We start from the raw sequence: 25,724 nt of genomic DNA on the forward strand, positions 1-25,724 counted from the left end.
CCTGGATTTGAACCCAAGACACCTGTGGAGAAGATTTGTTGCATGATTAGCATTGCGACCAACAATGAGTTCGCCGTACTTTTAGGTTTTGGGGAAGGTGAAGCCACTCGAGGCAACTATTGGGTTTGGAAATGAATTCAGGAGATTTGGTATCCGTCAAAACAACAAAAAAAATGTAATGTAGTCTGATGACGACAGTATGAAGCATTGACCCCATAGCCATGTGAATGTAATTCTTAAAGTTTTGAGAGCACCTTCAAGCCCCCGAGAATCCAGGCTAGTTCGAACAATGATGTCTACTTCTCTTCTTTCTCGGGCTCATTCATTGTTCAATTTGCTGCCCTCTAATATTCGTAGGGAATATGTAGGCCTTGTTGATCCAGTAGCATCTTTCAAGTCAGACGTGGACAATGTTTTTGATGGCATTCCAGATCAACCTTATATTCAAGGGTTAGCCAGATCAGCCAACTCTTATTTGATATTCTATCAAGCAAAACATATAAATAAGAAATAAATAAAATGAATAAATTTCTCGTCTTGAAGTGCTGGGGTTCCAACCAGTAGCGGTAAGGAAGTCCAAAAAAAATGGTAAACATGTTTGGTGATCTTTGAAGCTGGTGTGAATCAGTGAAGAACACCAAATTTTTTTCTTGTTTTTTTTTTTTATTATTAAATAAGTTACATGGTCAAAAGTTTCTAGTTTAATACATTGGTTTGATCATGCAATGATTTAATCTAGGAAATACATTGCTTGCTTCCTCTCAACGTAGGAAATCAATTGCTCTTCCCTAACTTAGAAGGAAACATGAATTACGAGGAGCTGTCAATGACGAAGTTCGATTAATTCTGGCAAAGCAAGAAACTACACCAGAGAGAGTCATTAGATTGTGTCTTATAAATCCATAAAATTAGGCCCCTTTGATCGTCATGTAGGCCTCATTATTTTTTCTTTGTACCGGACACGCTGCCTTCGTTCTATTGAAGATATAGTATGGGACAATCTGATCATTTGCATCAAAAGCGAGACCAATCTTTCGTGGCTCTTGATTCAGATACTGATCATTCAATTCACCAAGGGAGCAAAAAGAGTCAAGTCTCGCCGAAAGTTTGGTGAGAGACTCTAGTCTATCATTTGATTTTCCCTTTTAGTTAAAAAAAACACAGGAAACGCCTCAATGGGTTCCATTTCATTGTAGTTAAGGGGCCTCTCATGGCGAAAAAATCGGGATGACAGTTCTGGCACACAATGAATATCTGCCTAGGCCTTCCTAATGTCATGAAGTAAGTGTAAGCAAGCCTTTTTCCACTCTCGAGACCATGTAATATCTTGTGTGCGATGAACCGAGGAAGAACGATCGTGATTGGTGATAAATGATGTCGCTTTTAAAAGAATAATTCAATCAGGATATTGCTTCTTATTTCATGGAGCAATATATTCATCCTAGTCAAGAGCAAGAGTTTTCATGGAGAACCGGCGACTTTGTCAATTACTATGGAAATGCAACAGCCTTTTTCAGTCCCCAAAAAGGCCTTGGTTCATGTGAGTTCAAAGAGACTTTTCAGAGAGAGAGAGAAAGAGGGATCGTGACGTCACCAAATCTCAGGGGAGCCATTCACTTCACGAGAGGGCCCATAACTCTCTTACCAGGGTTCACAAACTCATGTACTACTCAACCTTATAGTGCTTAATCTATTTCAAGTTGCATGAATAAAAGAATATTTGAGCACAATTTTGATCACCCATGGATAACAAAAGCATGGCCACTAACCAAGTCAACAGAGTTTTAACTGCTTTCTTTTTCTAGACGATGAGGCACTGCAGCCTTTTCTGCTTTGTAACAATGTTCCAGCGAGATTCCAACCGATCTGGTGGCCTTTTTCAGCCCTCTCCCTTTTCTCTTTGGTCCATGTGGATGCCCAAGTTCCATGTTTGAAGCGAACATAAGGTTTAAAGTGGGAGCGCTATAACACCGAACAAGCAACATGTAACAACAATAGAGGATGGACATTGGCACCACACGAATGACTTCGATATCTGGGTTAGGTCCCTTCACTTGATGAACTGCATTTTCCAGGGATTCTCCCGCAAAAGTTATGCTTGTTTCGAGGACCCTTTTCGTCTTGGGCAGGAAGAAATAGTTCGAGTCTTTGGGACCGGAGATTGAGATTCCAGTCACGATTCTCATGAGAAATTCGGAGAAAGTCAAAGAGGAACCCTCCTTGAGCATTCCGAGTGGTTGGGATGGGCCTCGGCTAGGGAATCAAGAAAAGTCAAAAAGACCAACCTTAAAGACCAAAAGTTTCACCAAGACTTTGTGTCGGAATACATGAAGTATCTCTGTTGATTTGAGACGAATTCGAATAGACTTTATTCATGCGGAACGTGCGTTTCAGTGGTTTGTGAACGGAAATGAGATCGACCTTTTCATGGTCATGGATAGCCATGACTCAGATCTAGCTGTAATTCAAAGCATAAAACCTCACTTGTTGACCGGTTTCCTAGAATCCTAAGTATAAGAGAAATGACATTATCTTTTGAACCTCTTCTATCCAGTTCAAATCCTCGACTGTTGTTATACAAACCAAAAATACCCTCTCAAGAAGCAACAAAAGTTTCCGTTCTTCGAATTAGACCCCAGTTATGAGTCATTACTCATTACTCAAGCACTGTGATATTTATTCTATACATCAGAGCACAAATCTGTCCTGACAGGATACATAAAGCGTATGGAATCGAGTTCTTCGCAGTGAATGACTCCATCACAGACTCGTGGAAGGTAGGATTTCCCCGAACCCAATCGAATCGCTCGCCTTTTTGCTAACCTGCGTTGGAAGTCGGACTGGCCCACAGACAATCAGATGAAATACTGTCGTCCATTAGCATACAAATTTGAACCAGACTCAATTGGTCAGACCCTCTCGTCAAAACACATTCAGCTCTTGAAAACAAAATGACTCCTTCAGCGTCGTTCCGAATTTTTGCTTTGGTCATCTTGTGTTCCTTCTTCATGAGCTCGTCATCTGGAAGTGGTAAGTCTGAGATTGTTTATCTCCTTGTATGTATGTATTTATGTATTATTATTATTGAGACGAGTTCTACTAAGCTTATCAAAGGCTGAAGGTTGAGATCATAAGAACAGATGATGATTTCCATCTTGAAATTCGTTCTTTATGGAAATTTGGAATTTCCGGCCGAGGATGGGAACGAGAACGCCTTGAAGCCTCCAGGAACGAGTTTCGAGGCCCATAGCCTCATTGTATATTCATAGAGGTCTTTTGTTGGTGACTCCGTGATCTCATTCAGAGCCTTCAGTATATCTACTGTAATGCAATTTATCTGTGATCTCATGATCGAATCGGCAAGGGTTGGATCCTTTCAAGTCTATTCAAGTTTCCAGTTACTAGGATGAACGTACAACATTGACTTCACATAGGAATCTTAATCCAAAAATCTTGGGTCGATTCTTTCTAAATCAATATCAGTGGATAGAAAGGTCACATCTGGGATTTGGGGCATATCTATGAATCTATTCTGAGAGAAGTAAATGCTTTTACGTGAATCCCAAGGGCTCTTTGCATGAACCCCATAGAAATGCAAAGGAGTCGTTGAGGAGGCTTTCCATCATTCTGGTTGTCATCTTGTTGCTTTATTACTTGGTAGGCGTAAACGTGATATGGTCCCAAATAAAATGAAGGCAACTTTTGAAGCTACTTTATAAATGTGGTCAGATCAAAAATCTACACAAGCTAATGTAGTTGTAAATTATGCTTAGTGAGAGGTGGCGATGACTTACGATTCAAATTATACGAACCTTGAGAAGTGAAGGGAAAACAAGGAGCTGACCTGACATCATTCTATAAACCAAACCTATAGACAGCAAGTAAATCAAGGCTTGCTGGGGTAATGTATTGGTAGAGCATCCGCTTTCCAATTGGCGAATCCTGGTTCGATCCGAGGCTTGCCAAGTCCAAGCTACTTTGCGGTATTCAAATAACAGCATGAGTAGTTGCTTTAACAGCTTAAATGAATGGGCGAACCTGCGGTCATTCCCGAGGGTGAGGTAAATAACTAATGTTGGCTGTGACGACGAAGCGGGAATGTCCCTCAATTGGCACACCTAAAATCAGATGGCAGGACGAGCGAGAGAGCTGCCATCTCACTTCGTAAAAAACAAAACAAAACAACATGCCTAGCCAACCTGCACCCTTCACGTATTTAATTTGTCAACTATTTCAATTTGTTTGGCTGCTGAAGCAAACAGAGTTCTGATATTGAGCCAAGATGTTGATATGGTGACAGAAATGCACCAAAAAGTTGAATCACGGTGCGCCAAAAATCAGGGTAGGACATTGAAGCAGGAAAAGAAAATCACCTCACCATCAAGTTTTGAGAGGTCAATCATAGTTTTGAGTCTTAATAGTTCATTACCAATTCCTTAAATTTGAATTCAATTCATTTATTCATTATAGGAATGGCTCATGTAACATTGGAATTTTATAAACTGTCAGTTTTCCTCATTAATATGTTTAAAAAATACTTCTTAGCCGAAAAAGAGCTGTTTTCTGACTTAATTTTCCCCCATCATCATTTTCTATTTTTAGAAAAGACTTTTTGAGACCTTAGATTTTTTTCGGGTTGAACATTGCGCGTTGTATCTCGAGTTTGTAGTACTTCTACTGTATCGAAAAGTACCCCAGTGACCTCCGAAAGTTTGTGCTGACATCATCAGGCAACTGCTACTGAAAGGAGTCAATAGTAAGTACTATTCCACAGATAATGTCCACCATTGTGTGATATTCTTAGTAGGTTCATAACAGCCTTAAATAATAACTCTTCGTGAACATACGAAATTCATTCAACTTTCATAAAGAGAAAAAAACAAGGTTGCTAAATTTCCTGACATATTTGTGTACATGTAGTTAGAAGTCTGAGTTAGTGGTTATATGAAGCAATTTCTACTGAATGTCTAGAAAAAAATGTTTCATCATTAAGATCAGACCGCAACCGTGAAATTCTGTCCACCAAATCGTAACAGTTCATTGGCATGCCTTTGTTCATTAGGCCAGACTTGTTGATGGTTATTCATGGCAGTCTATGAGGTTCTAGGAATGAAGGCAACAACAAATGAACCAGTCATAAAAACAATATCCACATCGTAATGTCAATTCATGTATGACGTGGAATCAAATATCTGCATATTATTTTCTGTGAGCGCTAGATTGTGTACGTAATAGGTGAACAATCAGAACCTTTTGTATAATCAAGGGAGGAACATAGTTCCTTTCACGGGAGAAGATCTTCGGATGGCTAATTTATTGGGAATGTGGCCATGACACAACATGGAGCACCAAATCTTGAAAGGACCTAAGACAGAAGATAAAGATTTCCCAAGGGATGCACAACTTTGGCGAAAATGGGGACTGTCGGAGAACAGCTGCAGGAACCTTAAAGCGCATCAAATGCTTCCCCTGGTCAACCTTGAAGACAAAGGCTAGGACATGTATGTACGTACCTCCAGCTGATTTAGGCCTAGACCAGGCTGAGCTAGCACACCTTCATTCGCGCTTTATGTCAATACATTCCGTTCTGGTTTGATCCAAATAATAATGGAACAGAGGTCCAATTTTTGCCTCATTCATTGAGATTGTCTTTGCAAGCCCCTAGGGTATTCATTGTCCCGTTCCCCTCCTTCTCTGTTATATTTCGAACTTGCACACAATAGAGAGTGCTTCGATGGACGGAAAAGTTTGCTTGAAAGCAAATATGGAAGTTTTCTGCAAGCTGATTGTGCCTCCTCGCCGCCTTTGTCTTAGATGGGAAAGCGCTTTCAGCTCGATGGTCGGAGCAAAGTTGTGCAAGAAATTTGAGCGCAGTGATAAAAAACGGGGCACGATACCTGCAAATATGCCCTGAGAGAGAGAATTTGAGATGACTACTACCTCGAACTCGTATTGAGCTTGGAATATTTTTGAGGTACTTGAACCCTGGGAATCCGAGTCAGGCACATCAGAGCTATTTCAAACAAGGGTTCTGGTTGATGTTGGCATCCTTGCATCAGATCACATCTGCGAGTAACAATCTGGAGCAATAACGAATTTGTCAAACTGCACTTTGTTATCGTTTGTGTTCTAATTGTTATTGATTTGCTTTCAGAAATCCGGCGGAAACGCGAAGACAGCCTCCGATGTTTGCCCTTCAACGGGTTCTTTTGCCGGTGGTCGTGTCGTCTCCTTGGCCATTCTGATGGATTCTGCGATCAGGACAATGAGTGCCGTTGCTCGGAAGAAGGCCTCGAAAAGTACGTCTGTGGTGGGAATGTGACAGAGACTGCGGCAAACAACCTTTGCGCTGGTTGGTGTCAGTTCCGTGGCTTGCAAACGGGTAAGTGGTTCAAGTTATGATGTGGAGCGCCATTCCATTCCTTGGGGACAATTAAAGTAATTGAATTGGGATGTGTGCCCTCCTTGAATGCGATATGAATGCTCGACTCAGGTCGAAGAGGGGCCATGCTCCATTTCCATTTCCTCCTTAGTTAAAGTGAGATGGTCGAGCGAGAGAGAGTTTCCTCTCCAAATTGGAGGCTCCACTTTTTGCCCCGTTGATGAGCGTAGCAAACATCACATTGATCAATGTCGGGAGTGAATTAAGAGAATGGGGAGCTCCATGAAGACCCTCTACATTCAGTACAGTACCTCTCATCGGCAAACACTTCAAGACTGTTCCAGAGAGACATGAAAAAGGCACTAAAGAAAAGCACGATCTTGCAACTTTTTCAACCTCTATATGTACGCTACGATATGCTGGAATAGGAAGAACAAGGGGAAGTGTGTTGTAGTACATGCATTGTACTTGTACATTCATGAGGTGATGAAGACCAGTTCCAGCCTCTCCGATCATCAAGTGGATATAACATGGATGGACGTTCGTCCCACCCGATGAACGGGGAAGATATCTCTATGGCCTTTTTGTGAGGCTGCCAATTTCAAGCCTGGAGGCCATTATATCAAGCCAGAGCTGATTCCATCAATCCTCTGCAGTTCCTCTAGTGCTCTAGATTGAGACCAGGGCTGAAGACAGCAGAGACGGCCAAAGGCACGGCCATTACTCTGAAGGTTCCTTCAGAGGACCGAGGGCCATATTTCGTAGTTGGAACCACTCACAACCAGATCGTCACTAAATGGCGGGAAAAAGAGTGGGAGCACGACAATGCTCAGCTCGTTCCAATTAGGAACACCAGAACATGACTTGGCCTTGATTCTCCGAGTACGATTGAAGATGGGGGAAAAAGGTCCACCATTGATAGATATTTCAGGGCCCATCTTTCCCATCTTTTCAGAAAGCATGCCAGCATGCTTGTCATGTCAGTCATGCTGCATGTCATTGTCATAATGTTGTATAATGCCAAGGATCTGGAGAGATTCGGGGGGGATCTTCTCACAAAGACCAAAAGCCAGCAGAGACTTTGGCGATGAATGGTGAGACTTTTGAGACGCTTTGTTCTTTTTGTGGGAGATTCGCTCTGTTGATTTTGTGCGCGTGTCTGCCCGACTGTCTGTGCGGCTACGGCTACAGAGACCCCCTTTGGGAACACTATGGTAGAATAATAATATTCCGCGCAATCCAATCCTGCCAAGTCATGGAACTTTGACAGATTTTCTTTTCTTCCTCATCATCATCCCTTCAGAAACTTTTCGACTCAAGAATGCTTGTTGGACCTCCTAGGATGCTTCAAAAGTCAGCTCCCCTCTGAATATATTATGTCTTGGGGGTCTCTCTTTGTTATGAGTCCAATTCGATGAAAGAGTCCTTGTAGTTTTACCATTTGACCAAGTTTCTTTCTTCTTTATCTTTCTCATGACTGAGACAAAGAAAGTTTCGCTGCAGATCTCGTGTACTGTGCGAATAGGTCTGTCCGTTCCCTTGCTCGACATCCAGAGCTTCCAGCAGACGCCATCATCATAAATGTGAAATCTCGGTGAAATGGAGCAAATAATTGTCCAGAATAAAAGAGATCTGGGTCGTTGCCGGTGGCTCGGGCTTTGGCCTGGATCTCTTTGTTCCCAGATTTGCGCAGACATTGTCGCACAAGTCCTCGGGATTTTCTCCGCTCATCTCAAAATGTGACTCTTTCAATTGGCCAGACATTCAAAGATGACTCTCCGACAGCCATGTTAATCTGGTTTGAATTCCTTTTTCAGGTGATTGCAACACTGATATGGGTGTGTGCGAATGTACCGAAGGCGACAAGCTGTCCACCAGGCACATCAAATGCATCAATGAGGAAGTTTGCAGCATCTACTGCCAATTCAAGGAGAAAAAATCTTCGGGTATTTGTTCTGGGAAAAACGATTGGGAATGTATCTGCTTATCCAAGGATGAAAACCGGAAGGAGATCGAGGTTCTGGGCAACTGATAGCGAAAAATGAGTGTTTATTTCCAAAATAATCATTCCGGATTGTATAAAACGGGGGGAAAATATAAACTTGTTTTATCACATGGTTTGATTGAATGTCCGGTCGCAGAGAAACCACGTGGACGGGGTGACCACTTTATGCAAACAAACAAATGATGGAACGAAAACAAAAACCTATACACCAGAATACAGTAGGAGTATATGTAGTTAAATGACTATTTGGTGAACATGATCATGGGGAAGTCACGCATAGCTTAACAAATCAGTAGACGACATCCTCGTCATCATCCGTCACCCCATCGGATCGCTCAGCCGCCGTCTTGGCCCGCCTCTCATTGAACTTGGCCTTCAGGGCGTCCACCTTGCCGCTCACAAACATGTCTTTATCCGCCTCAAGTCTTTGGAGGATCTTTTGGCGTCGATCATGGGCTCGAATCACGCTCTGTATTGATCCACACACCCGATCGATCTCCTCCTCTGATGATTCTTCCACAACGGCCGGTTTCTTCTTCAGCCAAGGCCGAGCAATGTGAATTTTCAGCCCTTGCTTGATCGTCGACAAGGATTTGGATCGATTTTGATGGCCTTGGATCGCACACTCGATGCCGTTGATGGCGTCATCGAGGTCATCATTGGCACGGACGGATTCATTAATGTTCGAGGGAAGGGAGTATTTGCGATCCAGGTCTCGGGGTGAACTTGTTGTGATGAGGGACTTCATTGACTCCTCGGTCTGACCTTGATGCGAAGAGAGAGTGGTCTCGGCCAATTTGCTCAGGGACAAATCCGGATTCTGCTCTCTCCGCTCTTCCAACTGAAAAGATAAAATATCACCCACGTTCAAATTTAATCCGATCACAAAGATAGCAAATATTTCAGAATGTGTGAGCAGCCATAACTGCGATCAAATGGTGACGGCCAATTGTCCAATTGATTAGCTTGCACGTTATGAGATAGGACTGGTGATCTTGCAGTTAATATAAAACGCAAAAAAAGCGACGTGGAATAATGGTATTCAAAAACGAAAATCAGCACCCACTCAAACATTCAAAAGAAGTTAGGAAAAGCATTATGGACACTATAATTTGATCAGCAAGTCCCAAACATTTATGCACGATTACCAATTCCGATTCAGGGACAAGCGTTTCAGCCTCGGGATGACATTCCTGCGGGAATTGAACAAAGAACCATTTTTCTTTAAGCAAGACGTTGGACAAAGTCTGACTCTTGGTTTGTGTCGAGAGTACAGAAAACGAGAAAGCGGTTGTGACAACATATCCACCGATAAGGAAGAACAAGAACCCGGTGACAAATGTATCCCGATAAAAGCCCTTCACACACGCAGCACACAAATCCACAAGTGAAGCTGCCTTCGGCAAGAACAAAAGGATGTTCTGGTTCTTTTCTCTCTCACAGACTCTTACACTTTCCTTGTGCAGCGTTATACGACAAGAATACTGGTGCATGCTCTACCCCACAGTCCACCATTGTAGACGAGGGACTTTTAATGAAGTTAGCTATTTTTCGCTCGAGTTGCAATGTGGGACGTCTATTATCTCAAGGGCAATTCCGGAGTTGGCCCTCGTCCCTCTTCCTCTTTACCAGATTGTTCCTTGGGCTGTAGAAGTAATTGTTGGAGATGTGTTCTACAAGTAATTGTATACCCAGAGTCTCATGAAAAGAATAAGTTAGGGAGAGCTCAGAACTATAAAAAGACGGCTTTGCTAGCATTTGATGGATGCCGCCGAACTCAAAGCACATTATGGACTTGTGTAACCGACATCGGGCAGAGTATCCTGCTTGCCATATTTTGAGCTTGTGGGTGGGTGAGCACATGTGGATAGGAAAAAATGTACTCTTAATGACTCGGCTCTGAGAATGGATGTGGTTGGAACCTTATTGCGGCCCCGAGTACGTGACATCTCGCTCCAACTTGGTAAATGTGCCCCCATTAGAAGGAACAACACAGAAGTTGCGGAATTTATGGTCGATTAGCACCACACATTGGCTAAAACGTGGTTAATAGTCAGAATGAGCTTGGTCGGGAAAAAGGGCCCTGTTTGCGAATGGCACACAACCAGGAAACGGCTTAAGAACCAATGGCAGGGATTTCTAGAGTTGGCTTTTTGAGCCACTCAAATGTTCAGCAATCCCATGAAAATGGTCTCCCAATTTTTATTGGAACAATTTACGAGTGGCGTCTCTCGTTAAACGGATATTGCTATGGTTCCTATCCGCATTGTCTCTGGTCCATCACCAGAGATTGGGGGCCAACGCTTTTCGGGCAGCCTGGTTCTGTTCACTACCGCCATCTGACGACGAGAGACTCCAACCCTCAACTCAAAGGATTCAGTGAACCTTACCTCTTCGTAGAAGTGTTTCCAAGTCCTTTGAACTCGCCTGGCGGCCAGAGACCCGCCCTCACTCCGTCTTCTCGACGTTCGGGGCGTGTCCACTCCTCCAAGGTCCTTGTCTTCGGTATGATCGCCATCTCGGCTTCCTTCGTCATCGGCGGAGGGCTCGTCATTTTCATCAGCATTGCTTTCATTGGATGATGACCCTTCGCCGGCGTGAGAATCGCCCTTGTCCTGACCTTTCGGTAGGACGGGGGACCTCGACCTCAGAGAGTTGTCGCTCGATTTGATTTCCATCTGGATTTTTCCGTCAGCTTCTATGCGAAGCACGGACGAGTCTAGTTCGTCCTCAATGTCATCGTTAGTAAAGCAGGCAGTACTTGGATACGGACCTGGCCCACTATGGGGCTCCACAGGGGTCTTTGGAGGGCTGGGCGTGGCCTCCTCGTGCTCTGGAATTTGAGAAGGAGGCGGTGGTGGGGGCGGGCTTGGAGTCAATTCAGCCCTACTGTGATGCTGAGTAAGCTGCCGGATATGGGAAGGTGATTGGTAACGTGTGGCACTTGGTATTCTGGATGGAGAGGGTTGGGGGATTCGGGATATTCTGGCGGGAGAGGACCCTTGGTGCAGAGGAGAGGGTTTTCCAGAGCTAGTGTTACTAGTAATGGACTTAGGAGGGGTCAAAGGCGAGGATGATCTGGAAGAGAGAGGCTTTTTCGATGGGCTGCTCATCTGAACCGGCGACGGCTTTACCACAGGTTTGGCTATTCTGGGCCCGCCAGACTTGGACGGAGTGCCTCGAACTCCATGGGCGGGTGATCGTACTCCACTCATTTGGGGTTTCTTTATTGGGCTCCCTCGGGGGGAAGGCTTTTGTTTTGGATCATCCCGGAGAGACACGATCGACGAAGAGGTCGAATTTGACACACTGGAGCGAGTTTTTCCGGCTGAGCTGGCAGTGGCCTTGGCTGGGCCATAAACAGCCTTTGCACGACGGACAGATTCCAATGAGGGAGCCGAGCCTTTCTTCATATTACTGAGGGACGAAGCACGGGATTTCTGTTCGGGAAACCGCACTTGCGTTCCCACACTGATAAATTCCGAGGGATAATCTTTGCTCTGGCTGTTGCTCCTGCATAATAAGAGCTCATCTCGGAGTTGTTGGCAATTCTCACGGAGATCACCGATGAGTTCGGACATTTTTTCCATTTCATCCTTCAACTCGGATTGCTCATTCCTTGAAAGGATGAAATAATGGTCTTTAACTGCGAGATTTCATGACTGTCATTGCATGTTCAATGAGCCCTAAGTGCAGGTTTTATAATCAACAAGTGGATGAATTTTTGGGTCGTTAGTTTTGTTTTACAGGATGTTTGCTAACGATTGATAGCATTATGAGGCTGTCAAAGTTACACCTTACTGCTCGATTGAACTTCTCGTGGTTTTCACAACTCCAACCCTTTTACGACTCTCAACCACAAGCTCTCAAAGCGGAAGTCTTCGCCTCAGACCACACAGGGTCACGTTTAAATGTGGCAAGGTAAGAGTAATCGACAGTGACAATCGAAGGTTAATGCCATCATCATTACACGGAAAATCACTCTTCAACTTCCACTTACAACTTATCGTCCAAAGACTCTTTGTATTGGTTCCTTTCTTCCTTGAGTCTTCGAGCCAAGGCTTTATATTTGTCCTTCTCGGCGCTTTTGGTGTGAACCTCATCCCGACATCGGGCCAATTCCGCGACTTCTGTGGTAAGGGCTTTCACCTTGGCATCGTAAGAAAGTATTAAGGAGATCAATTGGGGTTTGGAAAGGTCGTCGTAATCATCTGGAAGAAATTCAAGTCGAGAAGTTAGGCTGATTAAGGTGAAGTTGGTGGAGTGTGGAGCATCTGGGAGGAAAAAATATGGCTCCCGCATAATCCTCGAGGTCTCGTCGAATTAACCCCAACCACAACGCATCCATCCTAAGACGCATCTGTTCTTTCAAATATGTCACGTCAACTTGTGGCTGAGCAACTGTTTTTCCTAACTTCTAAAGGACACAATGGTTGCACTTTCAGGAATTTTTACAACTGCAACAAAAAGGAATATTCGCCTTATCACATGCTGAAAATCCAATTATCATAAAAGCGATCAACGAAAGTGGAGTTCTCAATAATGTGAAAATTATCCCACTTATAATAACGAAATGAAAAATCTGCATTGAATTTTTTGCTCGAGAGAACTTGATACTAAATGATGATTGATGACCCAGGAGTAAAAGTCAACTGATTCCTTAAACACAATTTCTAATCGCTTTTTCAGAGGAGAATTTCTCAAACTTGCGACAAAACTTAAACCCTGCTTACTGTTTTTTTGCGAATCCATCTTTGGCGCAATTATTTCCGACGACTGTGGTACATGATTGTCCGGAGGCATGGACGGAGTGGGTGTGTTATCCACGAGCATATCATCGCGAAGCTCCTCATTCTCGGTCCTTAGACTGGAGTTTTCCTGGGAGAGCATTTTGATCGTTTCGGTCATGCTCCGGAGCTTTTGCATAAGTTCTTTATTCAAACTCGGGCGGGATCCCAAGCCGTTGAGCGATCCAGATGATGTCCGATAAGGTGATCCCGGACCCACATGACTCAAATCGCCATTACAATGTCCCGAAGTACTGATGGACCGCGTGAGCTGGAACACAACACACCCAATGAGATTACCGAATTGCCAAAACCAGAGAGACCCTCAGTGCTATTACCGACGAGAAGCCTGAAGCAACACAACTGCCACACAGAAATGAACTTTTTCGTGCGGAATGGCTTTTGTTTCTGAACACAAAACAAAAAGAAATCACTTTTGTTCAATTGAATTGTTGCATGAGGAGCATAAAGGCGGCTCCTCCTACAGGTGATGTGTCTCTTACTCGAATGCAGGGACTGCTTTTGTCTATCATCGCCATCATCATCGTGTACCAGAGTACGTACGAGTATATACGTACGTATAAGTAAGTAAGCAAGTGGCAGCACTCTCAAACCCGCTCTCGTTTTTTTTCGATTTTTTGTGGAAAACAAAAGCGTGTGTGTACAAGTTGGAGTGACGAACTTCAAGAGTGTGCGAGCGGATCCCTTTTGGCCGCGGAGTGATGTCATTTTATCAGACCGACCTCAAAGGCAGGTTTTTCCAATGGGAAGCGATTGAGAAAATTGAATTGAACCCAGTTGTCATGGCATGGATTGATAAAAAATACCTCACTTTACATGCCAAGTGACCTTTAAAAGCAGGTATAACCTAAATACGAGAATTCTTGCATATGGAAAACAAGCCCACCAGCATGACTTGTTAATTTGACGCAAAGGCGATCTTTAGCAGTAATGACGTGTGCGAATAATTAATTTGGTTATTTCCGATAGGTGGAAATCCTAATGAAAACTGTGGCAGCTCTTTTGAAATGTCATTGCAATGATTTGAAGGGAGAGGTTGGTTGATAGTTAGGTAGGTAGATATGTAGGTAGGTTTGTTTAAAGTGTAATCACATTTCCCCACCCACAAAAGTGCTTTGAACAAAAACAAAGAACAAATTAAAAGCGAGGCGTCCTCTAAGGTGTAGGAGTCGCGCCCCCGAAAAAAACTGATTGGCCAAAAGTTGAGTGTACCTACGTACAAATAATAGAAGTTCATCCATTGAAACTCGAGTGATTAAGTGCAAAGAAAGACAGAAGCGAAAAGCAAAAAGCACGCAGATCTGATGCAAACCAATACCTGACCAGGATGAGCTAAATTGACAATGATCTCATCCTTATGAGACAACAACTGATTCTGTTCACGACAGCGGTCCTTCGAGATGAAAGTAAATGTGGAATTAACAACAGAGATCCAAGAATGAGACCAGGGGTGTACGTCTACTTACTTTGGACATATTGAGCTCGTGTTTGGTGAGGGCTAGTTGCTTCTTCAAATCCATAATGGAGTCTCCGTCGAAATTGTCGTCCTCGTCCTCTTCACCAACTGACCTGGACAAGAATTGACTCCTAACCACGCGGGTGGACCTGAATTGGGAAGATGTCCGGCCTTTAAGGCTTTGCGACAACAAATCTGGAATTTAACAAAAAAATATCAATAAAAAAAAGGATTCATGGATGGCCATTTGAACGCAAGTTGACTCATAGTTCTGTTGACACTTGATACCCTGACCACAAATGATATGGGCAACAAATTCCCATAACCCTAATCTAAACCTGTGGAAAAACGAATTTCCTGTCGTTATTCAGATTCCAGGCCAGTTTTTTCCCTGCGATTTCATCAGGAACTACCCCGATTGATGTTGACTGGAAGTGGGTCAATAGCCCCAATAGTCTTTTGACAACCCTCCCAAATCATCAACAACAACACTCAATGTACATCCATTCATCTCCAAGAACTGGGATGGAGCGAAACCCCGGTATGTCGCTCGATTGACTTCTTCGCATTTTCTCGTTGGCAATGAATGTACCGCGAGAAATTTCTTCAAGTGATTGAACTCGGGAGTTGAAGTCGGAAGGAGTACGATTTTCGAGTGGTCTCCTCCCTAGGAGGCAAATTTTCCGATGGCAAATGCCACTACCAAAGCACCGTACAACGACAACATCCGTAGGGTTGTTGTTGTTCTTATCGTGTTCGTCTTCCTTATTATTACTATTGCCAAGAGTCATCGACAATGCAATGCAATGGGTGTCACGATTTCTCCTCCACCAATTCAGTTCGGCAATGAACCTTTTCCCGATCTGATGGATCCCTCTCCTTCTCAAAGTCCCATTCTGATGACTTTGATGACTTTATGATGAAGAAGAGCCCGAGTATCTTGATGGAACTCATCATTATGGGAGTAAATATGCAAATGAGCACAAAGGGTGCATGATTCGTGGACATGATTTCGGAGCTCCATGCTGGTAATTTCAACGCTTTCATGACCCATTTCTTATTGTTCCGGAGGCCAAATGCCCAATGCACTTGCTCTGCCATGATCAACATAAATTCAACAAATTGCGGATTCTCTTTAAGATGTTAAACCAGGGTTGTGGGCCTAATTACTCTCTTGAGCCACATAATCTTTGTTTCGTTTAACCTCCTATATTTTCTTTACTGCTTTTGCTTTTTGGATACTCGACGCAAGCACTTGATTATAATTTGTACTGCCGCGTCTCAAATAAGTTGCTTCCTTTTCCTTTTCATTTATACAAACTAAGCAAGAGCGACAAATACAATAAGCCTCAATGCTGTGGCATGAAAAGGGGAGCGAAACCTGTGGAAGAGAAAACCCAAAAGTAATCAGATAAAGACTGAATTTACACATTTTTATGCATTTGCAGCTGGTTTAAGCACTTTCCAGAGCAAGTGAAAACCATTGGTGCATTTTCTATCTTCGATCATCGAGACACCGTTTTTTAGCCATTTGTTTACCCCCTCCAAACAATTCTAACAGTCGCATAAAAAAGAGGGGACCTCGCATTTCTCACACTCCTATGATAAAATACTCAATCCGATCAAGACCACAGGGGCTCTAGTCATTGGACTGTATGCCTGGACCACCAACCGAAAGCTCAGTTTCGCTGATGGCCATCCTCGTTCATTTGACATGGTAATGAATCTGGTTGTGATCGCCCCGATCTGACAAGTAGCACGATACATTTCTAGCCGTAAAACACTCGTTGGATGGTTGGTTGGACTCGAGATCGAAACCTGAGATTGCCACACTTTCACTCATTTGCATTCAGCCACAATGCTCTAGATAACACACATACTGCTGTATTGTACATACATAACGGAAATTCGCAATCCATATTGCAACTCCGACCTTGCCAAGATGACTTGTTCAAATTGCGTCGAGAAACACACTTGAAGAGGGTACTCAAGTCAAGGATTGCGTTGACTACCGACAGCATGAGGTTGGATTTCGTGGAAGGAATGGGATCTGCATAATCCTTGGGATATGCAAGACAAAATTGTGTAACAGGATTGGAAAAGGGTGAAAAAGGCGAAGCAGCCATGAAATGTCTCCAATTTCCGGGGCGAAACGGTCAGCGAAGGATGGAATCCCCTCCCTTTAAAGTCTTTTACGAGGTGCGTTTTTTTTGCTTCATACACGCAAAGTCGTTTCCAGTTTGGTTGTTCTAACGACAAGAATTGACAATATCTCTCGAGGAGTTTGTCCTGAAGGGGTGAAATCAATGGAAGAATGGGAACTTGGCCACTGCTATTGTGCTGAATAGCAAATGTTAAGCCTCACACAAGTCTACTGAACGATCTCAAGAATATAACCCAACTTTCGTGTTCATATCTGTCATAAATCAAGACATATTTCACTTCTTTTCCTCTCAATAACAGAATCTCAAACCGTGTTAGGTCCAAGAAGAAAAACATAATCCAGGATAATCCATTCTGGAATCACGGACCAATGGTGATCCTTAACCTTCTCAGACTTGCCGTATGCATTATACTGTACTGTCTTGTACTGTCTTGTACGTAACTCTTGGAGGCGATAAATTGGGGACCGCATCTCCTTAGCCTAAGCGACATTCTTTAGAGAAACCCAAGAGCCTTTTGAGTCGGAAATTGCCTAACAATTGGCAAAGACGGCGCTATGGGAAGGCAATGCCATTCTCACTTCTCACCCTCCCGGATGAGATTAAAATGAGTGGCTATCTATTGTGTATTGGCGAACTCTTTAGGCATTGTTTAGAGGAAGAAAAAAAAGTTCAAGGTGGCATTGTGTTGGTCCCCATACTTTCGATTTTCAATCACCATTTGTAGTCCGTCCATGGTGGGTTAATGCCGGAGAAGCATTGTCTCCATCAGCCATTAAATATCCGCGAAAACCCCAAGCGACCTCAACCTATTTACTCCTCGCTCCTTTATCGAACCCGTGACAATATCCGACCAAAACAAATCCTTCCTTCATCCATTCCAAGAGCACTTTTTTTTGTTTTTACCGGTATATCAACTCCGCCTTTGCAGTATTCATCTCATTTCCTCGCTTTTGCAACCACCAAATACGCCATGAACGAACTTGTGTGGCACCAAAGAGCCGCGACATGAATCATTGACAGGATCTAACCAGTTGAAAGTCCGCGAGACAAGGACATTTGGCACCGGAGATTGATGAAGCTCCCAGTCATTTTGACATTTCAAAGACAAATCCATGTTTATTGATCCAGCCGGTCATTCGGCAGGGTTGCGGTGGAATGGGATGGCTTCGCTGGGAGAATCGGTCATTCAACAAGCAAGCTCTGCAAGTGTGCATGATTTGGCATCCCAAAGCAAATCAACCGGGCAATCAAGGTCAAGAGCGGAGATCAGAGATCTGCCAAAACAAGATGATGATGGATTGGCTTGAGCGTCTCTTCTTAAAGAGATGAGATCACCAAGATCTCTATTGAATGCAGAAGAAATTGCATACACCGTAGTGTACCAGTCGAAAAATCCGCCAGAGATGAACGAGGCCGAACTCTAGCCTGCCTCATTATTGCATGCACGTGGTTATTGCCTTTCGGAAAGTTCTCTCGTGTTCAAGAAACCAATAAAATGTTGAGCCGACTTCAACTTTCGGGTAAGGCTCCGGTACTTTTTGGAACGATGTTAGAGAGGGTTACCTTCTAGCCAATTCAGCCCTGACAAAGGCACAAAGGCGTGATTAGTAATTGTGCCAGAGACACGATTTATGATACCATTGCACACTCTACGTAACTTCAAGTAGTATTACATGTGAGTACCAGTCGAACGTCGGAACCTTGCGATACTTTCTCCCGCTTGAAGCACAAATCTTTCACTCTTTTGAACCCGCTGGAGTGAACTTAAAGCAGCTATTTCAAACATTCTTCTCACGCCTCTTGCTTCTTCCTACTTTCAGTCTAATTATTATCAATTCGAAATGTCTCAGCTCCCAGAGATTTCCCTCCAGATGAATCAACTGGAATTATGGTAATTACAAGGGAAATCTACTACTATGCTCTACGAGTCATTGAAGAGGGAGTCTATTCTTTTTGTAATCTAATGGAGCTTCATTTGCAATTCTAATACTCTCTGATCTGAAGTATATTTTTATGAAATGATCTCTCGTACTTAAATCAGATATCTTGCAATTTGCGAAATAAGCTGAATACTACAATCAATCACCCCTTCATTAGAGCATGTTTGAATCAGCCCTGCTATTCATTTTTTTGGTTTGTTTGTTTTTTCACGGGCTTTTCTAAACGGTTCAGGGAATGTAATCTCCAGTACTATTAAAATGAAAGGTTATAATTCACCTAGTTATTAACTTTCAATCTTTATATGATATTTGGTCCACCAACGAGTTTGAGGTTGCAGACCGATCGTGAATCGTGAAACAAAAGTATACAAATATGCAACAAATTATTACATAGGCATCCTCTTGTAATTATATATCAGCACTTTGCATAGCACTACTTTCCTAGACCATGGTGAAAAAAATGAAAAACAAAAAAAAATCGGTTAATACATTATTTAAAAAGTCCCAATTTCACTCACTTTTTCATGAGTATATGTAGTTAAATACCAATATGTGATATACGGTGCGTGCATGATCCCGTCGGAATCACTCACTTGCCTACATTTCTGTCCACTAACATTCATTCATTACCCTTGAAAGTCACTGGAGCATAATAAACTAATGAATGGCGGCGGTCAATCAATTAGGCGTGAGCACAATTGTATTCATGTCGTCTGACTACAAAGACATGTCTAAAAATGATGACGTATCGCGTTGATGGCGTATAGCCCTTACCTTCTTACAACACTACGATTCCAATTTCTCCAAAACATGGAACGCTAATGCACAATCAGCGGATTGGAAGCGTCAGCATCCTCCCGATCAATGTTTGGATTCACTTGTTTCTCAATGGAAATCAAAGCACTCACTGACTGACTGACTGAAGAGCGACGACTGGTATGCCAATGAAGCAGCTGGCCAACATCCACCAAGTGTTCAACCACCACCCTCGTTCAAAGCATTCGTCTCCAAGACGTCGTCTTGGTCATGTTTGAAGAGCAAAGAAGCCAACGAGAGGGATGACGAAGAAGTTGAGGATGATGATGATGATGATAGGAGTGCAAGTACGGAAGGGGAATTCAACGTAAGTACGGACGGACTCATTCGAGGGCTTGTAGGTCGTGCGTGCACCGTGTGTACAGTAAGTGGTTTTGCGTATTCCTTAGAAGTGCTGGAGGTTGATTTTCAAGAGCGCTGGCTGCCAATGGTCGCTCACTGTTATTGTTATGGTGGTTCGACAAACCCTGATGAGGCCTTCTTAACATGTTTGAGGCCCCATTGAAAGCATTTCGAATATGTCTCAATGGCTGGAGGAGACTTCCACATTACTCGCTCGCTCTTACACACACTCACACACACCACACACACACAACGCACAGTTATCCACTTACTACTATATGTATGAGCACGGTTAAAAAAACACCTGAGACAATTAGGATACGAAAACTGGTTGGTGGCCCAAATGGGCAAAAATTATCAAGACTCCGGCATACTTTATTCGGATTTATAGATAAATGAGAATGCCGGGCCAAAGATAGGCATCTAGGAAGAGGAAATGAGCCCCTTTGGAATTGCTGGGACCGACTCAATCTCGTCTCCGAAGTCCAATCCCCAAAGTTAGGCTTGAAACTCGAGATTTGTTTTAATTGCGGCGATCTCATGATTTCAAGACAAAAACCATGGCAATGATCCACCACTTTGTCTAGGCACTGCAAGAAACATGACGACAATGCCAGTTTCTTCTCTGAACCCACCACCATTCATATCAAGTTCCTTGTTCCAAATCAGTTCTACACAGTTTGCAGCAAAAGTTCCGAGTTCACTCCAAAGACAAATATTTGGCGGAGAGAAACGCAACTCAATAGGATAGGTATTGAAAAAGGGAGGGGCGGGGCGGGAGGGGGACCCTGATTTCTTCGGGTGATCCTTTTTCCTTGGCAAGTGCACAAACTGTACTCTTTACCTCGGGCATTTGGTCGTCAATGCGTACGCATTGTAGTGGTAGTGTTTGCAGGCGTCCAAAAACGGCAAGATACCGTGATTGCTTCTCCACTTTCAGTCCAATACGACTGATTGATCGATTTCAACACGACCCTTCAGCCGGAGTGAGTGAGTCCAATATGGCCAATCACAGTTATTCATTTTGCGTCCTCGTCCTTTTGGAAGGTACACTTTTTCCATGAGAGATCTGTAAGCCGTTTTGCCTGGCGGATAATTATTTCTTGTCTCCAATTAGTTCATTACGTACACTTTTGTACTTCATCGATTGCTTTGAAGAGTCGTGGGGCCTCTCTTGAAGTGAAGTAAAGCGTAATTGGCCTTAAAGGAACCGTGAAGATTGAACTTTTGCCGAGAAGAAGACGGGAGAAACGAAATACAAAATCCTTCCCCCCCCGACTTCTCCCATCAAGTCACTCACTCGCACATCTGATAATTGGAATGGCAAGCAAAAATATTTGCAGTTCAGCGGAGCCAACTCTGAGGCCACTGGAAATATACATTTCAAGAGCGTAAAAACTCCCCTCCCCCTCCCCCCCCCTGCCTCCTCAACTCTGGTTGCACAATCATCGAGAAGCTCTTCAAAATAACATATAATAAGTACCCGGAGAATCCTCACATGACTCCTGGTAGTCGGTTAGATCTGTGTGGGCTGCTCACAATAGTAATAAAAAAGGCTAGGTTGTTCAATTTCTTGGCGAATAATTACAGGAATTGCAAAGGTCATCACGACAGGCGTCCATGATTGTGGCTGTCGTCTCAGAAGTTGATGCTCATTTTCTCAGAGAATGAGTTGCGAAAAAAACACGCACCGCAACATAAAAGTGAACAGATTTGGTTCGCCTTTCCAAGGACCTTTTCTTGAGCCCTCAGCCACAAGAAGTCCCCTTCACACTTGTCTTGTTCTTAATGAGGAGGGTGGCAAACTTCCTGGACCTTCGATAAACTTCTTAAAAGGGCCTCGTCGAAATACCACCCCAACAAGACACTCAGTCAAGAGGACAAGGAAGCTCCTTTAGAACAATAAGCATGGCCAAACTGACGGAAAGTGGTTGTGAAAGTAGTTGTCAATGGCTCAACATAGTTTACAAACATCATTCACTAGATTCATCATTCAATAATCATTGATGTTGGTCGGACCTATTGAAGACACATCCCCGTAGGAAGAACGATCACGGTTTGGATTTTAATCGCTTTTGACAAGATGGAATGGAAACAAGAGGGGAGCAAAAGTGTGTCAAGGGGTTGTTGTTCATCAGCAAATCAGATCGAGTTGAAGGAGAAATGAGAAATTTCTCGACTATCGACGATAAAGATGGAGAGACCGAGTTGTTGACGTGAACAAGAGGGGTAAACAACATTCTCCGGGCGACGACAGATGCCTTTGGGCGGTAATGATTTAGCATAGAAAAAGGCGTGATCTCTCCCGAAACATCTGCCAGCCAGAATGGACATAGGAACCTGAAACCATTCCCACTGTGTCTCCCTGACCAATAAATGTTGGCTACGTTATTCCAGTCAATTAGATTGGACTTGGAGGTGATACCATCCTCCTCCGTTCAACGGAAGAACACCCACACACGTGCCCACCAAATCTTTAGAGTGCATGCATCCACCAGGCGTATTCAGTAGTACATAGTGAGCGAACTGTTAGCACAAGGAAGTGAATTCTGGCCCAGCGGGTTTGGTTCACCAAAGTTGGCTTTAAAAAAATTCCAAATTTGTGGAGAACCTAACTGAATCAAGCAAGGTGCGAGATCAACATTCTCATTTGCACTCTTTAAGCCAATTGGAGAGGGAGAAGAGGACTTGTTCAGCATTATTTGCACTGGGGTAATACACCCACGTGGTTTGGGTTTTAGCATCTCTCCAGACGGGTATTATGTAAGTCTGGGATTGCATCTTATCAGTATGAAGTATGCTTGTCCACGAACATCTGGAGGCTGCTCTTATATAAGTGTCAATATATCTACCCGCCCACCGGAATCTTATAATGTTGCCAAGGTTTGGTGTCTTCTACTCGAAAACCACAAATCATGGCAACCATTTTGAAAGGCAACAGTCAAAAATCGAGTGTTTTTCGTGTGGGATGATCTTTTGCAATCATATCAGGACGAATGTTCTGTTATAAAAAAAGCTAAGGATACATATATCCATTCGAGAGGATTGATATCACTTCAAATCAGAGGAATCGGGGGCTTGGTTTGCATTGAGAATAATATCTTTTTGAGGTTATTCATTCCATTTTAAATGCCTTGGGAGATCTCAGACCAAAGCAATTTCTTTTTTCCCGGCATGACAGATAATCATAATTATGGTCCTGATTTTCGATGGATTGCTGGCCAAACGATGGCCAATTCTGAATTTCAAACGGCGAATTTTGAATTCACAACGTTTTTTTTATAACTGTGTATTTTTGCTTTGTCAATTCAACTGAATACTTTTCCAATTCAAATCACATGACGTACTGCATGGGCTCTTGATGTTAGAATATTTATGTAGGGAAGCTTCATAAATGAGTTTCTTCGAACGAATTGGTATTGATGCCCCTGTTTTAGTAATAAAAATACTCAGATTTACGTGGCATCAATTCACAAGGTTGTTTACAGATTTTGAGCCGAAGGAACACCAATACACGGAATGAAAAATGGGGAGACGAATTGCCCAGGCCACTATTCATTCCATAGTAGGGGGCATTTTTGAGCCCGGTGAAGATTATTAGATTGGTTTGCAAGGGGAAAGAAAAACATGTCTAAACTGGCGAGGGGTTAAGAAAGAAATCCAACCCAGAAGGGAGCCCAAGCGGTATTTATTCAGAGATAACTGATTAGCCAGAGGGGAGGAATCGATTGAGCTATTCATTCTTGTTCAAGGGCATACTGAAAATCATCATGAGCAGCATCGAATCGCTCAAATTATGTTCACATTCTCTACTCTCTTCACGGGCAAGAACAGCAATCACCGTTTCGATGATTAGAAGAACTCTTTCAATGGGAGGAAGGGTGGAGCAATACACTCTGGATCATGTCGGCAAATCACCTGGATATATTATAATAGTGAACGGTCTGGTGGGCTTTGTGGTCTCTACACCTTCAACGTACTGAAAAAACACTGATTACTACACTTGAAGGGAAGGGGGTGGGCGTTTCTTGGTTTGATTTGCCCTCATTTTATGCCATGATTACGACAGACAAGCTTCCCCGCTGAAGTTCATTGAAAACCAATCGTTAGTAGGTTCTCAAACTTCTCATGCTTTGGTGAGAGAACAAACGATTTCCCGTTGAGAAAAGGGTAAAGAAGCGAGGAAAGATAACGATGTCGACCGTGTTTCTGACTGGTCAGTGACTCAATTGGACTCTGGTAGTTGTAATTGATCATTGATCCCGAAGATGTTGAAGGACTCCCTGCTTGGAACAGATGACACTAGCTTGGGAATTTACAGCCATTCACCATAAGAAGAAGAAAGTTCTTGTTGTTTTTTTTGGCAAATACCACGGGCAACTTCTCCTTGAGAGGGTTTCGTCATGAAATGTGGAATTATCATCATGGAAAAGATTGCTTGTTTTACCTTTGAAAGCATTTCAATGGAACGAGATACTTGGTTCGCAAAAAATCCTTATGAAATGAATCGAAACAGCCAGAGCCGGCCAGAAATTTACAAAAAAAAAAACCTCATCCAACTTGTCCAAGATTACCCGCATTTTTTTGTGAGCAAGTCTTTCCATTTAATCGGCTATTTTTTTCTTATTGCTACAACTTATTTTGTTACTTCAGCTATTTCAGGTGAAAAATTTGATTTTTTTCTGATAACCATTTTAAAATCAGGTCAGTTTTGGAGAAGTTTTGTCATGCCATTGAATCAATTCGTGCTTTTTGCAAACATCTTATCATGAACCATAGCAAAAGTCACTGGGCATGATAACAGCCGTCTCATGAATATTCCCTCATGTTATGCACTGATAATAGCTCCGACCACCCATCATCACTTGACTCTTTGTTGACTAAAAATCACGTGATAAATAAGGTCCAAAGTATTATTGTGGAAGCAAAATCAAAATCATGTTTGCTCTACTCTTGCCATCGTTTGCCCTTGTCACCACTTGTCCCGAATTTGGTTTGGTAGATGACAGATTTTTAAATTAGTTCTTTTTTTGCGATGCAATTTTCGTTTTATTATGATAAGGCTTTTTCCGTTTCCTTCTGATTTGTTACGAACGTTAAAGTAGCCTTGGCAGCCCTCTGACATTGGTCAACGAGTGTGTTTTTGTTTTACTAAATCTGCAAGTTTGGGCGATGTTTTATGCAATTTTCATGTCAATCAACATCATCTTCCACACATATATTGCCCGGGCCTGGTTCTGACTAAGATGATGCAAATTTCTTATTCGATTGATTGGGAATGTTCGAGTCAAGGATGTTCAAAATCCAGAAATAAATAGGCTTACCTATGAAAAACGTACTTGAACAGGTTTGATCTGAGCACGGTGTCCTTACCTTTGTTTCTGGAAGCCATGATGATGCTTTGGATTGGATGCCGACTAAATTATCTTTGACTACTAATGATGCCACTAATAAGCACGCACTCAATGATCAATGATCATCACCACGGCCATATGACCCCCACATTCAATTTCAAGGTCCATCGAGATGTCTTCTCTGTTTGGGAACTAGCAATGATGCCTTCAATGTGTGGGTGAGCGTACGAGAAAGCTCAATCGACAGTGTTCTTATTCCTGTCCCGGCGCTCGACCAGACTCTCAGTCCGGGTCCAAGTTCCATGTTGTTCCCGACTGGCTCTTCACTCCTCCCTCAGCCCTGAATACTTGAGATTGGAACGCCGTCATAACATTAGACAGCCCGAAGCCCGCCAACTCAGCCGGACATCAGCCAGGAATAAGAATCCAGTTCCACGGCAATCCCGTAAAGACAAT

The 25,724-nt window shown here is 43.1% G+C and overlaps 2 protein-coding genes across 6 annotated transcripts; one reads left to right on the top strand and one right to left on the bottom strand.

Annotated features, from left to right (window-relative positions):
* The first annotated feature begins 2,829 nt into the window (after positions 1–2,829).
* Positions 2,830–8,495, top strand: LOC131889686 (uncharacterized). The gene is made up of 3 exons (XM_059238847.1): positions 2,830–3,030; positions 6,155–6,382; positions 8,200–8,495. Exons 1-3 carry the CDS (start codon positions 2,952–2,954, stop codon positions 8,412–8,414), a joined length of 522 nt encoding a protein of 173 aa, XP_059094830.1. The 5' UTR covers positions 2,830–2,951; the 3' UTR covers positions 8,415–8,495.
* Positions 8,412–25,724, bottom strand: LOC131889628 (serine/arginine repetitive matrix protein 1-like). Of its 5 annotated transcripts, none has more exons than XM_059238771.1 (8): positions 25,288–25,724; positions 14,662–14,846; positions 14,514–14,588; positions 13,121–13,445; positions 12,388–12,598; positions 10,778–12,005; positions 9,536–9,580; positions 8,412–9,228 (listed from the first exon to the last, which is right to left on the bottom strand). In XM_059238771.1, exons 1-8 carry the CDS (start codon positions 25,304–25,306, stop codon positions 8,677–8,679), a joined length of 2,640 nt encoding a protein of 879 aa, XP_059094754.1. In that variant the 5' UTR covers positions 25,307–25,724; the 3' UTR covers positions 8,412–8,676. The 5 variants fall into 5 exon arrangements, with proteins under 5 accessions (XP_059094754.1, XP_059094777.1, XP_059094769.1 ...); XM_059238794.1 differs by lacking the exon at positions 25,288–25,724 and adding an exon at positions 19,531–19,799; XM_059238786.1 differs by lacking the exon at positions 14,514–14,588.

The sequence above is a fragment of the Tigriopus californicus genome, chromosome 1 (genome assembly GCF_007210705.1).
Source record: "Tigriopus californicus strain San Diego chromosome 1, Tcal_SD_v2.1, whole genome shotgun sequence".
NCBI lineage: Eukaryota > Metazoa > Arthropoda > Copepoda > Harpacticoida > Harpacticidae > Tigriopus > Tigriopus californicus.

What these genes read in the sequence shown, in the direction of transcription:
- LOC131889686 (XM_059238847.1), top strand. Translation starts at nt 2,952, where the DNA reads ATGACTCCTTCAGCGTCGTTCCGAATTTTTGCTTTGGTCATCTTGTGT. An exon ending in GAGCTCGTCATCTGGAAGTG is followed by an intron (nt 3,031 to 6,154) that starts GTAAGTCTGAGA and finishes ATTTGCTTTCAG; the next exon opens with AAATCCGGCGGAAACGCGAA. An exon ending in GTTCCGTGGCTTGCAAACGG is followed by an intron (nt 6,383 to 8,199) that starts GTAAGTGGTTCA and finishes TTCCTTTTTCAG; the next exon opens with GTGATTGCAACACTGATATG.
- LOC131889628 (XM_059238771.1), bottom strand. An exon ending in GAGTCTTTGGACGATAAGTT is followed by an intron (nt 12,006 to 12,387) that starts GTAAGTGGAAGT and finishes CATCCTTTCAAG; the next exon opens with GAATGAGCAATCCGAGTTGA. An exon ending in TTGTCCCTGAATCGGAATTG is followed by an intron (nt 9,229 to 9,535) that starts GTAATCGTGCAT and finishes TTATCTTTTCAG; the next exon opens with TTGGAAGAGCGGAGAGAGCA.